General features: G+C 31.1%; 1 protein-coding gene across 12 annotated transcripts in view; it reads right to left on the bottom strand.

Annotated features, from left to right (window-relative positions):
* PPHLN1 (periphilin 1) overlaps window positions 1-17,300 on the bottom strand; it is a 111,203-nt gene that overhangs the window by 22,910 nt on the left and 70,993 nt on the right. For all 12 annotated transcript variants that reach the window (XM_036236576.1, XM_036236571.1, XM_036236575.1 and 9 more), the window contains one exon: window positions 15,332-15,472. In XM_036236576.1, the coding sequence (XP_036092469.1) occupies window positions 15,332-15,472 (141 nt within the window). The remainder of the gene's footprint in view (window positions 1-15,331; window positions 15,473-17,300) is intronic.

The following is a 17,300-nucleotide window of genomic DNA, read 5'->3' on the forward strand; positions in this document are numbered from 1 at the left end:
TGAAGGGGATCATGGGAACCCTTAAATTTGTAGCCATTTGGTCAGAGGTACAGGTGGCCTGGAGACCCCCAAAGTGCAGAAGTCTGAAGCAAAGGCAGTCTTGTTGGGGACCATGCCCTTAAACTTACAGGGTCTGCAGTAACTCTGGGTGGTTAGTGACAGAATTGAACTGCAGTACACTAGTTATGGTTAAAACAAAATACTTCCTTCCAAAGCCTTTCTACCAAATCGAGACAAAGTTCCTGAGCTTATTGTTCAAGATTATTCAAGATCCTTCAAATATACCACATTAAATAAAATTCTGTCAACATCTACTCTATGAAGTCATGGCAATAAATGCTGTGACTGGAGAGCAAGGAAGGGATTAACAAACGATATGGGAGAGAAATTAAAAATATCCATGTAAGATATGATTTCACCAAAAGCTACCTGTAATTGTTGATTATTCCCTATAGTTCCCTATTTTCCATCTTATACTCATGTCATTCACCCCATCTAGAATCTTTTACCCACTATCTGAACCTAGGAGACTCGTACATAAATTTTCATGGTTCAAGCAAATGTCACTTCCAAAATGAAGCCTCTTTAGTCCCAACTGAAACTGTTTGCTTAAAACAAACAAACGAACAAACAAAAACTCAGTTTCGAGGTAAACAAGCATAACAGAAAGCAGTGAATAAGGACTAGTTACATTTCTGCTATTTCTGGTATAAACTTGAACAGGTCACTTAAGCTTTTTACACATGTAAAATGAAGACAGTTGCAAAACACATTCTTTTAAAAGCATAACTAAACTCTTAAAGAGGAATTGTCAGCAGTCATAAATGAAGAAGAAACCAGAGTGATAAGCTAATATCATGGGCCATCGCTGCCCCAAAGAACCTGGAACTCAAAAGCCTGGTAGGGAATGAGAGACATGGCCTCTGGCCCATTCAAGATACAACTGGATTGGAGGCCTCTGCATAAAGCTAGGATTTTTGTGTAAGGAACTAGAAAAAAAGAAAACAAACAAAAATCACCTGTCAGTAAAAGAAAATGACAGGAACACGTTTCTGTCTTGATATGGGCTCCGGGAAAGATTTCATAAGCACAAGTATACCTTTATATGCATCTGAAGTTCTAAATATAAGCCCACAACTCCAAAATACAAATTATATGACGGAATATGGTATTGTGAATAGAGTTAGCAGAAAATACAGCTGGATTAAAGCCCTGAGGCTTTAGATATTAAAATTATCAGTTACAGAAAATAAGATGTTTAAAGAAATGAGAATGAAAACATGAGCAATAAACAATCTAATTCTAGACAGATTTACAATGAAAACCAAATTGAACGGCTGAAAGTGGAAAATACAACTGAAATTAAGAACTCAGTGGATGGGTTGAATAGCAAATTAGATAAAACTTAAAAAAAAAAAAAAGACTTAAAGTCCTGAACAAAATACCCATACTTCCATTTTTTTTAAAAAAGGTAGAAAAGATTTTTTAGAAAAGTTTAGGGGAAAAAAGGTTTAGGAGAAATGAAAGACTGGTTGAAAAAATTCTACCCATGTCCAACTGGAGTACATAAAATTAGAATAGAGGATACTCAAAATTCAAAGAGATAACACTTTATAATTTTCTAGCTCTAATGAAAAAAGTAAATTCTCGAAAAATATAAATTATCTTAAAGAGAATACATTTTAAAACAATCCATTTATAGACACATTATAGTGAAATGGCACATCAAAAGTAAATAAATTTTAAATTAAAAATAATCTCTTGATTGCCCCTTCATAGGTTGTCATCAAGATCCAGTTTTTACATCAATAATTTTTATATCAATCTCAGTATATATTTTAGTCATACAAAGAAAATTTGAGAAATCCTCTCAATCCTGTAGACTCTAAAAACCATTAAAATCTGGCTATATTTTTGCAGCCAAATGAATACAGATGAGTTTTCTTTTCTTTTACCTCCTAATTTTTTGAAGGAAAAGATTCTTGAAGATTTATTCTAGTATTTATCTTCAACCTAAAATGGCAGAGCCGAACTTATTAGGACTGAGGGTGCTTTGGGCATTCTTTCCAGCTCCATTCATTCAATTGTTAAACAATTGCTGTGAGCCTACTGTAGGCAAAGAACTCTGGATGATACAAAGATAATTAACTGGGTAATTTCCCTTTCAGCCTATTAAAAAGGTAAGTAGTGCTGTAGTTAAACATATGCTAGCTATAAGTAAAAGGAAAAATAAGTTTTTATAGTAGATAAAAGAAAATTTAGAAAGTTAAACATGCTGCAAACAAACTATCCTCCCTTACCACTAGGTTTCAACTAAAAAGCCAATTAATTTAATATTTTTTACTCTTTCGATTTACATGTGGCCCTGATCTCTTTCACAATTACAATCAAGAATGTACTCCATTAGAAAACATGGAATGGAAAAACATATCCTCTACTGGGAGAATCACATGCAGTTCTTTAAGCTTGGTCTCAATGGTACGAAGATTTTTTACTAAAATAGCTTATGATTAAATATTTAAGTAGAATAAATATTTAAAATCTCTAGATTTAAAAAATCTTAATTATTAAGACCTCATTTGATCTGTAACTTTGGACAACAGAGATAATAATATAAGTATAGAAAAACACATGTAGTATAACAGCTGTTGAAATAAGCACAAGTGGTCTTTCTTCTCAGCTCTCCTCAAATTGTGCCAATGAAGGATGCTAATAATAGAATAAAATTTCAGGGCGGAACAATGCGAACCATAATTAGAAATCAATGCAGTATAAAACTGTCAAAGCTCCTGGGCAAGAATTATAATTGAGAAACCCTCAAAAGATGTGTGTGTGCATCTGTGTGTGTGTGTCATTCACCCTATATAAGCCAATGAAGTTAATGAAAAGATAACTATTCTTTAAAGCTAAAAAATACCCTAAAGACAGAAATAAGCGGCAGAATCCAAAATAGTCTACATAAAACAATAGACAATGGAAAGCATGTGTTCAGGAAAAATTTGACACAAATAAGTGGTTGAAAGGGGAAAAGTTAACTACGATATTTGCTGACAGAGAATTTTAAAAACTACATTTGTAACTTGAATTCACATACCATAAATGATTATTTAAAATTTACCCTGAAATAAAATATGTCCTATCAATCTAACATGGGGAATGTTAGATTATCACTGTTCTACACATTGCAGTTATTGAATACTTACTTTGCCTATTACCTTTCACTTCCAGTGAAAGCAATTAACTAGATCAAAGTGACAGGAGTCATTTTTGTCCTACTTGGTTTTAATCACGTTAATTATAATTTCAATCAATTCACAAAGATTATAATTTAAAATTCAAGGATTACCAAAGGAACAGATTATTTTTCACTGTGATTTATAAGTTACTTGGTCAGAGTTTGGGCCTTATTTTTCTAAGTCGGGATTCCAGGCCAACCCTCAAAAACCTCATAGACATACAAGACTTAAATACCTTTTATCTACCATAAAAATATAGTATGAGACAATAACAGCAGCCATTTGGATTAATGACAATGTCCTAGGCAACTTAAATATACATTCCCATTTAATTCTAACATTACTATGAAGTAGGTAATATCACCATTCCCATTAGAGTAGTGAGCAAGCAAGACTCAGAAAAGTGACTTTCCCAGACACATAGTTAAGTGGCTGAACTGGGATTCAAGCCAAATGTTCTAACCCCAAAGTTCCTATATTACTTATTCTAATTACTAAAATAATGCAGCAGCATTGTGGTGATTCTCTATAAATCCTTCTACTGACTACATAAAATTCCATAGTGTGGATGCACTAGAATCTATTTAGTCATTGTTCTTCAGGTAGGAAAAAAATGACCCTTGATGGAAGTCAGAAATGTAAGAGCAATGAAAATAACAAAATGGGTAAATATTTAAATAAACCTAAATAACACTAATTAAAATATATATGAAAATAAAATGTGAACAATAACAGATCAATCAAAAGGAAATTCAATAGAGTTAAAATGCTCTAAGGTGTCTGCATTAATCATCAAGAAGTAAAAGTACATGCTTATATCAGACTTTAATAGGCCAAGGATGCATTGTATAAGAGAATGTGTAACTACAAAGAAAATATGGCTGTGTGAAAATAATTTTTAAAATCAAAAAAAAGGGAAAAAGAAGCAAAAAAGGACTAGCAGGAAGAACTAAACATATCAGTAACTGCATTAAGTGTAAATGGACCAAATGCTTCAAACAAAAGACATATTTTATCAAAATGGATGAAAAAAACAAAACTCAACCATATGCTGCTTATGAGAAAAAAATACCTTAAAAACAAGAATATAGAAAGGCTGAAAGTAAGGTGACAAAAAAAGACATGATAAAACTAATTTTGATAAATATGAAGCAGTATTAGAAACTAAGAAAACTACTCTGTAAAGACAGAAAATAATTCTGAACTCATAAGCTCTTTATTTTATAGCCTCGATATACAAAAGGAATAGAAGCATTTAAGAGATATACAAATCCACAAACATATTTGAAAGTTTTAACATAACTCTTTCAGAAACTGTTAACAAAATCAAAAATGATATGGAAGATCTGATATACAAAAATAAACTTTACTGACATACTAACTGACATACTAATAGAACAATTAACTCAACAAATCCAAAATATACCTTCTTTCAAGTATATTCATTTAGAAAAACTGATAGTATGTAAGTTACAACAAATTTCATAAGTAGCAAGACTTGCTGTATTGGATATCAAGACTTAATATAAAGCTATAATAATAATAAAGAGAGTGTTGTATTGTTGCATAGAACAAGATAGAAATGACAGACATTATACGACTCAGAAACCGGACCAAAATCCTGAAGAGTATGTTTTCTGACTACAGTGGTTTTGAATTAGAAATTTATTAATTAAAAAAACTATAAAATCTTCACATTTGAAATTAATATTCTAAATAACTGTAAGAAGAAATCTAAGGAAAATGAGGAAACTATTCTCAACTGAATAACAGTAAAAGTAACATCAAAATTTGGAAGATGCAGCTAAAGCCACATTGAGGGAATTTATAGGTTAAAAGATAACTACAAATCAATAAATATTTAGCTCAAGATTTAAAAAAATAAATTAAACCCCCAAAAGTAGAAGAAAATAGTAAAGATAAAAGGCATAAATAATAAAATGTAAAATACAAAACAAGAGATGAACAAAACCAAATTTTGTTCTTTGAAATAGACTAATAAAACCGGTGACTTCGGTTAACAAGGATCATGAGAAAGGTGACAACCAACTCTCAAGATAGCCTCCAATGATTCCCACCTCCTCATATTTTCATCCTTGTGTAATTCCTTCCTGCTGAGTGTGGCTGGGCTTAGTGACTCACTTCTAATGCATAGAACAAGATAGAAATGACAGACATTATACGACTCAGAAACCGGACCAAAAGCGGTACCAAGGCACCGCTTTTTCTCTCACTCTTGGGTCACCAGCTCTGAAGGAGGTCATGTCATGAGCAGCCTTGTGGAGAGGCCCCCACAGCAAGAAAGTGAAACTTGTTCCAACAGCCACATGAGTGATCCTGGAAGTGGATCTTCTAACTTCAAAGAATATAGTCCACACTATCGGCTGGACTGCAACTTCTTAAGAGATCCTGAGTCAGAATCCCAGCAGGCTTTGTTTGTTTATTTTGTCTGAGAACTTGAAAAACCAATTCTAAAATTTCTACAGAAATTCAAAGTTCCAAGTACAAAAACACTTGAAAAAGAACAAAGTAGCAAGACTTGCTCTATTGGATATCAAGACTTAATATAAAGCTATAATAATAATAAAGAGAGTGTTGTATTGTTGCAAGGATGAACAGACCAATGGAATAGAGTCCAGAAACACATATATGGACACCTGATTTATTATCTGGTATCAATGCTAAGCAGTAGAAACACATGGTCTTTCCAATAAATGGTTCAAGGTCACATGGGAAAAAAATTATTCTTGATCTCTGCTATATTTAATATACACTACGCATAAAATCGTTTTCAGGTGGACTGTAACTTAATGTGGAAGACAAAACAAAAAAGCTTCCAGAAGATAATAAAAGAGAAAAATATTTAAATAGGAGACAAATAATAAAGAAAAAGATGGAAAAGTCTGAATTACATTAAAATTAAGAATTTTTATTTTCCTCAAAGATATCAAAAGAATAAAAAAGCAAGCCACAAAATAAGAAGAGTATCTGCAACACATATAACTAACAAAGGGCTTGTATCCAGAATATATTTAAAAAAACTTCTACGAATCAGTTTTTTTTTAAAGGACAACTCAATAGGAAAGTGAGCAAGAATTTCAAAAGCACTTTACAAAAGAGATGCTAGCTATGTGCCAATAAACATATGAAAAAATCCTCAGCATCAGTAATCAGGGAAATGCAAATTAAAACCACATGAGCTATATATTAACATATAAGAATTATCAATCAATCTCATAAACACAACACTAAACAAAGAAAGCTAGACAATATATACTGTATGATTCTATTTGTATAAAGTTCAAAAACAGACAAAACTATATGATGATGTTAGGATTCAATTAATGCTTACTTTAGGGAAAGGGAGGGGGAATAATGGGACTCCTGGGGTACTGTTAATATTCTATTTCTTTCCCTGAATGGTAGCTTCCACAAGTGTTTGCTTATACATCATTAAAGTGACTTTTTAAAAAAGTAGAGGATAATAGCAAACACAGAGGAGTTCAGCACAGTTGAACTTTAGCTAACAGGAAAATTAAATGATGCTGAACTGCTCATTTTCCCCCAAATCCAGATAACTGCAGCATTAGAAATCTTAAGATTCAGGTTTAAGGCAGAAAAAAAAAAAACCCAACCCTACAAAAGATCTCCCAGCTAATTCAAGTAAACAAGTATTCTAAACAGAAATGACAATATACTGCAGAGTTTAGTTTTCTGTAAATTTTTTAAAAAACAAAATAAAAAGGAATATGGAGAGAATCACAGCACAACCAGTAACAATATAATTGGTCCCCAACCAACCAGACCCTAAACAATCAACTCATTTTTAATGTTTAAAGTTATCTTTAAGTAGACACCTAAGTTGTTTTTAGTGTTTCTTTTAAAACATCTTCTAAAAATGAACTGAGAATATCTATTAACTCATTGTAGTCAGCATGTAAGTGGATAAGAACTGACAAGCTTGTTATCTCCTTGCATGATACCGGAATTAAACAACAGTTAAGACAGTAGATGTTATAGGAGAGATCATATATTAAAAATGAAAGATGACAAATGAAGAAAATATGAGAACAATTTATGTGTTACGAAGGGTGCAAGAGTAGGATATTCTAAGGAAAAGGAAACAATCTTTTTATGGTACTTCTTATATCTAGAAAAATAGGTAAGGATCAGTGAGATAAAAAACAAGCCAAATGAAAAATGTGAAAGCAAAATCACAGTCTCCCAAAATAAAACACTTCAACAATTATATTTACGTTTCATTTGGAATAAATGAGAAAAAGAAAAAGAAAAAGAAAAAACAATAAAAGAACAAGAGGTAAATAGCCCCAATCCTGAAACTGATGAGAAAATGGCCACTCAAAATTAAACCTATGTAAGAAACTTGCCCAAAATATTCCTAAGAGGTAATTTGGAAGTAGTCAATATTCCAAAACTGCAAAGAAACAGGCAGAGTAATACTTAACACTACCACACACTTCGACAGTGATTTTCAATATACAAAGGGCTTTCAGATAAAATAATTTGTTAATTCTAAGGGACAATGTGTAATTAATCCCATTTAACAAATGATGAAAAGGGCTCTGAGAGGTTAAAATACTAAGTGGACATATCAGTGTTGACTATTCCGCTTTCAAAGGTCCTTAAATGTAAAGTACTCAGAGACTAAATAAAACTGTCAATTTACAAAAGAGGAACTGAATAGCAAAGGACAGTTAATTTGGAGCCATGAGAGAAAACCCGTATTTGACACTGGTAAACAGAACAGTGGACCAGGAGGAGAGGTGAGAGAATGAAGCTCAAGCTTCAGTTTATGCCCCTGGGAAACATTTGTGTTGGAACTGCTTTATAACTTTTTTAAGTGATGACATCCCCAGGGATAAGGTCCAAGATGGTCTCATCTCTTCTGGTACATGTAACATTTTAAGTATGGTTCTTACTAGGCTTGGTATCTATATTGTCAAATTTTATATTTTATGTAAAAATAGTATCTTAAAAATGTCATCAATCTTCATATTTATAGGTTTACATTGGGTATAAAATAACTAACTTAACATTTAAATTTAAAGGCTAAGATGCTTGAATTTGACATTTCAAATATAATACAAATTACTTTATGAGATAGTTTTCAGATGAAACACTCTTAAAATGAGAACTTTATACTTGTACTTCAGCAACACATTTCTGTAATAAGAGCATGACCAGAATCTAACTGATAAATTATAACATTCGAAAACTCTGAAATTTGGCCAAAATACATGGAATATTTTCAATATGTTTTGGGAATAAAGAAATTTTTCAGAGGTAAATCTTATGTGAGTATATTTTACCAAATCTATACATGTAAAGTCTGAATGAGGAGTTGGTAATAATGGATTGTTAAATATAGTAGGGTAGACTTGATGTCTAGACAAGATAGTGGTGAAAGCTGCACTTTTAAGAAGCTCGTTACTTTCTCTGATAAAAAGGAAAAACAAAGAATGTTTCTATTATGTAAGGCTAGTATGAAATGCTTACATCATACATATACAATAATAGACAGAGTTGCTACTACTTTGAAAATAATTTCATTTTAATCTATCATGTGTGAAAAACTGATTCTTTTCCATGTCCCTGACTCTAGTTAATATTACAGGAAGATGGTGTGTTTGATTAATCTTCTAATCTTTTAATTTAAAAAGTAAAAAAAGAATATCCTATTGAGAGAGAAAGAACAAAAGTTAGTGAGAATGCTGGGAATCATCAAGTTATTTAGATGGTGATTGAAACTAGACACTGTAAGACCACAGATAGAACAATGAATAAGTGTAACATCTTATTTACTGAAGAAAGCATTTTCTGCAAAACTCATTAGGCTCAACAAACACTAATTAATTACTAACTGATCATAGCAATGGTATGTTTGAGTTTTTAAATAAACATTTCTAACATGAAAAACCCTGTGCCCTTATGAAGAGGTTAAAAAAAATAAAAACACCTAAAAATCTAGTTAAACCTGAAATTAGCTACACATCATAGTGTGTACAGAAGAAGCAGTACTTAGGTGCTAATTTTTAATATGATTTAGATTAGGAAGGGACCTAAGATTACTCAATCCAACTATTATTTTCAAGAAAAAGTGAAAAAAAGCTCATAAGCAGCCCATATGGTCACAAAAATGGTAAATGTGTAGAATTCAAATTAAAATAAAAATTATGTATTAAGTAGATTGATCCAAACTTATGGTAAAACATTATTAACCTATAAGACTAATGACCTAGACAGGCAACAAAATGATTTATGATTTAACTTGATTTTTCTTAGCTAAGTAGAATAAGACAAAGGGTTCTTAGATGGCTAAGATATAAAATGTCTTCGAAATAATAAGGCTGGCATAGCCATAAGTGACTATGGCTAATACTAATGTCTTTACTAAAATAAATGTATATTCAGTTTAAGTCTTTTTATGTTAAAAACAAAACAAAACAGAAATAATCCCCTTAATCAAGTGTCTCTTAATACTCTACGTCTATTATGTTTTAAAACATCAGATCAGCATCCTCTCTGGACCTAATATAATTCCTGTCTAGATTTAAATTATAAATTATCAGATAAATATATAATCAATCCTTCTTTCAATAGAGAGATTACATATAGGTAGAAATATCAGTGTTTTCATAAAACAGCATTATGTTAGAATAGTATTCTGAAATAGCCAAAGAGGTTTTAAAAATGAATTTGCCTTCATGGTACTTTTCTGGTTATTATCCACCAAATAAAAAGAGACTTTTTCCCATATAAATGATAAATTTCTGTGATTTGAGGTATACCATGAATAATGCATTTAAAGGATATTTTTGGGCATATTTTCCTGCAATTCTGTTGGTTTAGATCTAATTAATTTTATCTACTTACATAATTTTTAAGAATGGTTAATGATGGTACAAGTGAGAAATTAAGATTCTCTGCAATCATATACTCCAGTTATTCTCAACTGGGCATGCCATTAGAACGAGAGATTAACACTCTGTTAGTCTCTCTTCTAGCACAACACTTCATAAGACATAATAAACATAGGTATTTATGACACCCACAGTATTAAACCATCCCCAAACTGCCCATTTTAAAAATACTACTTTACTTAAAAAATACACATATGAAAGTTTTTAAATGTGAAAAAAAAAATCAGAAGACTGTATTTTAAATCATGGTTAACAAGGGATTATAAATATCTATTAATAGAGAATTAGTTATATATACTGATATAGAATGGTCCCTAAGATATATTGAATAGGGAACAGGGTATGCCACCATTTGTATTTAAAGAAAAAGTATGGAGACACAAAAATCAACCCTTATCTCTACTCATTCTCCAGATGTGTGGGTGTCATATATGTGTATATTATGCATGTATACATGAATACTATATATAAACCGTGCATATACACATACATATGCATATCACGTGAGCATATCTATATGCTGGGGAAAGAAACTAGCTAAAAGTTATGGGTGAAAAGCAAACTTATTTTGCATGGCATAATCTCTTGTGCCTTTTAAATTTTATGCTTGTGTATGTTAACACATAAAATATGACCTTCAAGGGATGGACTGCAGGATATTTAACATAAACCAAATCACAGCACCTACTTTTGAGACATGACTATAACTTTAGTTTCTAACTAAATCCTTATTACTATCACTATAACCAACTCTTCGTATCTGAAAAGAAAGCCTTTCATAAAGATTTGCTTTGGGTGATATTTATATAGTGTTTTATCTGTCAAATTCAACCAACAGAATATTTAAGATTTATACATTTTATGGCATATCAATAATACCTCAATTAAAAAACAAAATAAGGTGGTAATAGTTTTTAACCATTTAGCACAGTAGAAAATACAGAAGAACTTAAGAAAAAAGTCACCTCCTTCCAACTCCTTGATATTCCAAATATGGTTCACAGATTTAAAAAATCAGTATCTTCTGAGAAAATGTTAGAAATTCTAATCTCAAGCCCCATCCCAGATCTAATGAGTCAGAATCTGTATTTTAACAAGATCACCAAGTGATTTATTTGCATATTAAAGTTTGAGAATCTCTGCCTAGTAGATCATATAACTAAGTGTCAGGGTGGAGTATTTATGGTAGAAATCCAAGAAGCTCTACTTTTGAAAATTTCCACAGATACAACGAAGATAGAGAATCACAATACAAGCACTGTGTGTGGCTTGAGGGTTAAGAGATGTAAGGTTCTTTCCTCAAGACAAGTTTGCATAGCAAAAGATCCTAATAAACTCTAGCGGCTCACCAACTATCCTTAGCAGTTAGTTGTTTCATTAGGTAACTATTTCTCTGCTACTTGCCCTGACACTTAGTTATACGATCTACTAGGCAGAATATGCATATACATATTATGTGTATGTATGTTTACACACACACACATATGTATAGTATATATAACATATATCCAGCCCAAATCTATTCAGATTATCTGATTCCATCTGAAATTAAAGGAACATAGAAAATCTAATCCAGATCTTGCCAGTGGGTAATTACAGAGACTTTTAATATCATTAGGTGCCAAGACCCCAAGAAAACAGATAATCTTGCTTACGCTATCTAAGCACAGTTTTATCAAAGTATGGCGGACTTTACAAATTTTAAATAGGAGAAAGTTACAAAGAGTTAAGGTAAATATTGCTTTATCCCTATAAGTGCAACAGATAGAAGAAGGGTGTGTAATAACGGAGGATTTCAATTTGTGTGGTTCACACAAAGTAACAATTTGTTAAAAGACAAGAGTCCTTATTGGTAAAATAGTAAGTAGTGAAAAGCACTTTTAAATCAAACAGTTCAGTAACAGTACATTAGGACTTGCAGGATATCAGAGTCAAGGGGCTAATACCAAACAACTGAATCAGAATATGAATCACCCATAATCTATTTGGGTCAAGTCTCTCTACAAATTACTATATTGACAGAAGAAATTCTGAAATTTGACTCTCTAAGCTCAGAAACCAGAAAGCATGGGAAAATATTCCAATCATTGAATGTAAAAGCCCAAACTGAATAAGAGGGGGTAATCTGGGAAATAAGGGGAACAAAAGATAAAGCATAGAATCCAAAGGATAAGGAGGCTAGGTGTGCTGTAGCAAAAGAATGGATCATATCCACTAAAGGATATTCAAGTAAAAGAGGGGTAATTTGGATGATCTCTAGCAACACAATATTCAGAGATGCAACTTGATGTCTTCTGGCTCAGGGATTTTAGACCAGTGGTTCTCTGTCATATCTGATCATAACCTTGGGAGCTTTTTCAAAAAGCACCTGCATCATCAACCTTACCACATTTTTATATGTCTAGGATTGAGATGACACTAATATGGCATAAGACATGAATCTGATCACTCATTGAGATGATTCTGATACAATCTACCTCCATATGCATGCCCTTAAACATCAAATAGCCAAATTTGTAGGCATGTTGAATTAAACCAAATTTGACCTGGAAATTTAGTTTACCTTATATTGTAATACTGCCTCAAGTTAATGACTTTCTTGGCATTCAAAGGCTGAAAGACTAGACTTATAAACTCTCAAATTATTATACGTGGTTATCTTTATAAGCTATCTGAACATACAGTACTTGACATAACAAAGAAAATAGCTTTATATCTATATTTTTACATTATTCTAAGTTTGATTTGTTGCGGTCATCCATACAGAGTTTTGGGGGATTATTATTCTCTTTTTAAAATATTTCAAGCATATGATAAAATGTAAAGAATAATTACTAGACAGCTAGCTATGTAACTACCATAAAAAACATCTAGCTTTCTCAAGTCTGTAATGTTCCTATCCATTAGGCATTACTCCCTAAAAATTAAATATGCAAAAGTTGGAAATGGAAAAATAAAGAAACTACAGTTTCATTTTCAAAATCACTATAACTTTTAGGCATAAGTTTATAAAAGAATTATATTATTTAATTTGCTAGCTTTCTGACTTTTGGGGGACTTTTGGTCTGATTTTCTAGCCAGTAAATAAAAACCCAAGTACCCTAGCAAAAACACAGTAGCTATAGTCCAATATTTAGTATCATTAAGTTTTCTATTTTATAATACTTCTAATAACTGTTTTTACTTCTCTAGTAACACTAGAATATGGTAATGTCCTTTTAGATTTATTTTTTTTTAAGTCATCTGTCTTTGCTGTAATAATCTCAATATACTTTATTATCAGATTTTTTTTCAAGTATTTGAACAATGAGCAGGAAAAAAGAGATATAGTCATACTTACAGATTAAATATATATGGATATCTATAAAGTACTATAAAAACTGATTTCAGGTTAAATAATCTTATGTGTATAATGCTAAGCTAGTCTCCACATCTGACTAATAACTCACCTTTTCAAGATCGAATAGAACAACTATGAGTAATAAAAAGAGAAGATAATACAGAAAATAAACCACAAGCCAAAATAAGACGCCTTTCACTATTAGTCAAGTTTTTCTAGCAGTTATAGTCTTAAGAGAGAGAACCTCTCCTTTAAAGAACTACAATTTAGGTGAAAAAGAAAAATAACATTAAATCATTCATTCAACAAACACCTACTAAATGCCCAGGCACTCTGTCATGTGGTCAGGCGAAGATGCCGTATCTTATTTCAAGTGATTTAGAGACTATTTCAAAGGTCACGTCTAGGTTTATGACTCCATCCATCATCCATACAACAGATATTTCTTGTAAGCCTACTACATGCCAATCACTGTTCTAGGTGATGGAGATAAAGCAGTAAACAAAACAAAGTCCTTGTTCTCATGAAGAAGCTTCCACTACGGTGAGGGGAGATAAGCGAACAAATAAAAATATGTCAAGTGGCAAGAAAAGCTACAAAGAAAAATAAATTAGAATAAAACAAAACAAAGGGAGTAATTTTATACAAGGTAATGATATTCATATTCATGTTGAAGATACATCTAGTGGGCAAATCTTTTATTTATACTCTCATTTAACTGGTATCTTGAAAGGTACCAATCCACCTTGACATCACTAAATTAAAATATTCCCATTCTTCATTTTCCTTCTATTCTTCCAAGGAGATGATACTGGTGACCACCTCCATTTTGAATTCCTATTGGTTTACATGACAAATTTCCTATCCAGGTTCTTAGCCATTGGTGTGTTATCAATATAAGCTGTACAATCACATCTAGGATTTAATTAAGATCTTCTCCTATCCATTCAAGGGAAATAAATTTTAATTGATGTGGAATTGACCGACAATAGAAAAGATTTAATTTTGTTCTTAATTTTCAATAGCTTTTAGAATGACATTTATTCAAGGCATTGGAGGGAAACAACATCAAAACAAGCCCTTGTACAACATGTTACAATTTATAAAGCCCTTTTACAGTTTATCCACTTAATCCTCATTAAATGATAATACCTTATGATGCAGGTAATATTTCCATACTGAAACACTTTAAATTTGGCTATGCATAATGACCACAGTGACAAGTATTAGAAAAAAAATGATTGCTACTTTTTAAATCTTAGGTAAGACAAAACCTCCCGGCTTACTTATTCCATTCCAAAATTATATTTCACATTACAATAAGATACAACTAAAAGGTTTTGTCCTATAACTATTCCTTAAGCAACATATTTAATCTCTTAAAAAGATCCTAACTTTTCAATGACAATAAAATCAGATTTAAATACCTATCCTTTATTTTTTCTTAAATATTTAAAAAATGCTTAGAAGCATAATGAAAATCAAGAAATTTCTGGAAGCCCAATACTCAAAACATCGCTAACATTTTAGTATATTTAATATTTCTTTCAGCAATTTCTATTAGTTTTAGTAGTTTTTAAATTGCTTCATATTAACTAGAATATTAATATTCTCTAAAAAAGAAGTTTGCTTTTTACTTAAAAAATAAACAGGGGTGAGGGACCAACCTGATCAAAATTACTATGAAATCAATTTTTATAAGAGTCATAAGTGAAAAAAAAAAGACAAAATATTTATTAAATAAATATTTACTATACCAAGTGCAAAATGATAAGAACAAAAGACTATGTACCTTAAGATGATTGGATTCTCACCTGTTCAATCTCTTTGGTTTTCAATGCTATTGCTTTAGAGCGAGTGTTTAGCTGACTGTCTTCAAATAAATCTATGCCGTCCGTTGCATTTGGCTCAGGTTCTTCTGGCTGGTCAATAAACAATGGTCCCGTGGGTACTGCCTTTAAAAAGTAGTTGAAAAATAAAATTTTGTGAATTTAAATAAACTATGAGAAAACCAGTACTGTATTATTTCCTGAAAATATATGCCTTAAAACACGAATCCTAAAATATGCACTATGAAAAAAATCTCATAGTTAAACGTTTGATAAATTATCCAAACTCTATTATTCATCCTTTCACAGACCACGGATGAGCACATTAACATTATAATCTCTGCAGAGTACTGAATTATTAAAATCAATCTACTTCTTTTCAATCTAGCATTTCCCAAATATACTGGCTAATAGAATCTTTTTTTCTTCCTCAGACCATTAGGACTCCTTCAGAATTACTATTGTATCAAATACTCTGGGAATTCTCTATTAGAGTCCAAAGGTAAAAGTACAAAACTAAATACAGGAATAAACTATAAATTCCTGAATAAGTACATAACTAAATGTATCTTCAATTTCACTGGACTCTACTTATAAATTACCTGGTCTCCCAACCAAACTGCTTAAAACTATATTCATGGCAGCAAGAGAAGATAAACTGGAAACCTAAATATTTAATCTCTCTCTACTCATAAAAATGAATCTATATGATGTTTCTACAGTACATAAACCATTGTTTAAATAGTTAGTATAAAGTAAAAATATTGTCACAACTAAATTTAAACACACATATAGATAACTAAACGAGTAATTATTTAACAATTGCTTGAGAGCAAATGTTAACTATCTGAGCAAAACATTAATAAGATAGTGGAATTAAGCTGTTAAATAAAAAACAGAGCATCATAAAAATTTCCCAGCTGCTTTATTTTCAGTATGAAAAAGTATCGATCTACCTTGAAAAAAAATCTTAGACAATGCTACAAAAATTGATGCTGCTGCTCAACAATAATAATGTACACCAAGTAACAAGCTACTCATCTTGATCTTATTCTCACTTGCCTTTGGTACAAAAGATCATACCTGACCTTGACCTCACTTACAGATTTTCAGTGTTATTTACTTCCCATTATTCAAAATCTAGCCAAATTTGTTCATATTTTAGAGAAAAAAATAAAGAGGTTAAAAAAAGTCTTTCTAGACCTTACGTCATAGACTACTCAGTCAAGATCCAGTCAACTAATAATAAAAATATAAAAAAATATATTTAAACACTGGGAAAAGTAGACAGTAAAATCTTTTAAAATTAAGATATGTAAAAAAATGGGGGAGGGGAAGATATATTTTATTAAAATCTTGAAGATAAAGTATCTAACAAGAATGTAATGTTTTGAAAGATTTTTAACTTTAACTACTCTGAGAAAAATGATCTGCTCTCCAAAACAGCAATTTTGAAGCATATATATCTATTATAATATAAAAACCATTATTCTAAATTATTTCTAAAAATAAGCAAAATGACTTTATTAAATGTATTACTACTTTGTTCATGCTTTTAAATAGTGCTGTCAAGGTACTAAAAAGAAACAGCTTGATGTTTTTGATACATTTATTCAAGAATATGCACAAATATCATTATTACAGCTACAGTAACAAGGAAACCTTGACCTATTTAAGAATGATTGTTATCAAAATAACAGATAGCATTTTTAAAAAGAAAGTCTCTATTTGTGTGAGTATGGATAAGGTCTATACTGATTTGTCTTTTCTATGAGCAGTGTGCATTAGCTATTTTGAAAAGGAACTTTTCATAGTTTATGAAGATTATGTAGACATATAATTTATATTATGAAATTTCAATGCTTGATCCCTTTCATTAAAGGACATGCCATGAAAGGCATCCAAAAATATGCTGAAAAGCCATAAATCTCCTCCAAAGATACATAATCTGTCA

The sequence above is a fragment of the Rousettus aegyptiacus genome, unplaced genomic scaffold (assembly GCF_014176215.1).
Source record: "Rousettus aegyptiacus isolate mRouAeg1 unplaced genomic scaffold, mRouAeg1.p scaffold_m13_p_2, whole genome shotgun sequence".
Classification (NCBI taxonomy): domain Eukaryota; kingdom Metazoa; phylum Chordata; class Mammalia; order Chiroptera; family Pteropodidae; genus Rousettus; species Rousettus aegyptiacus.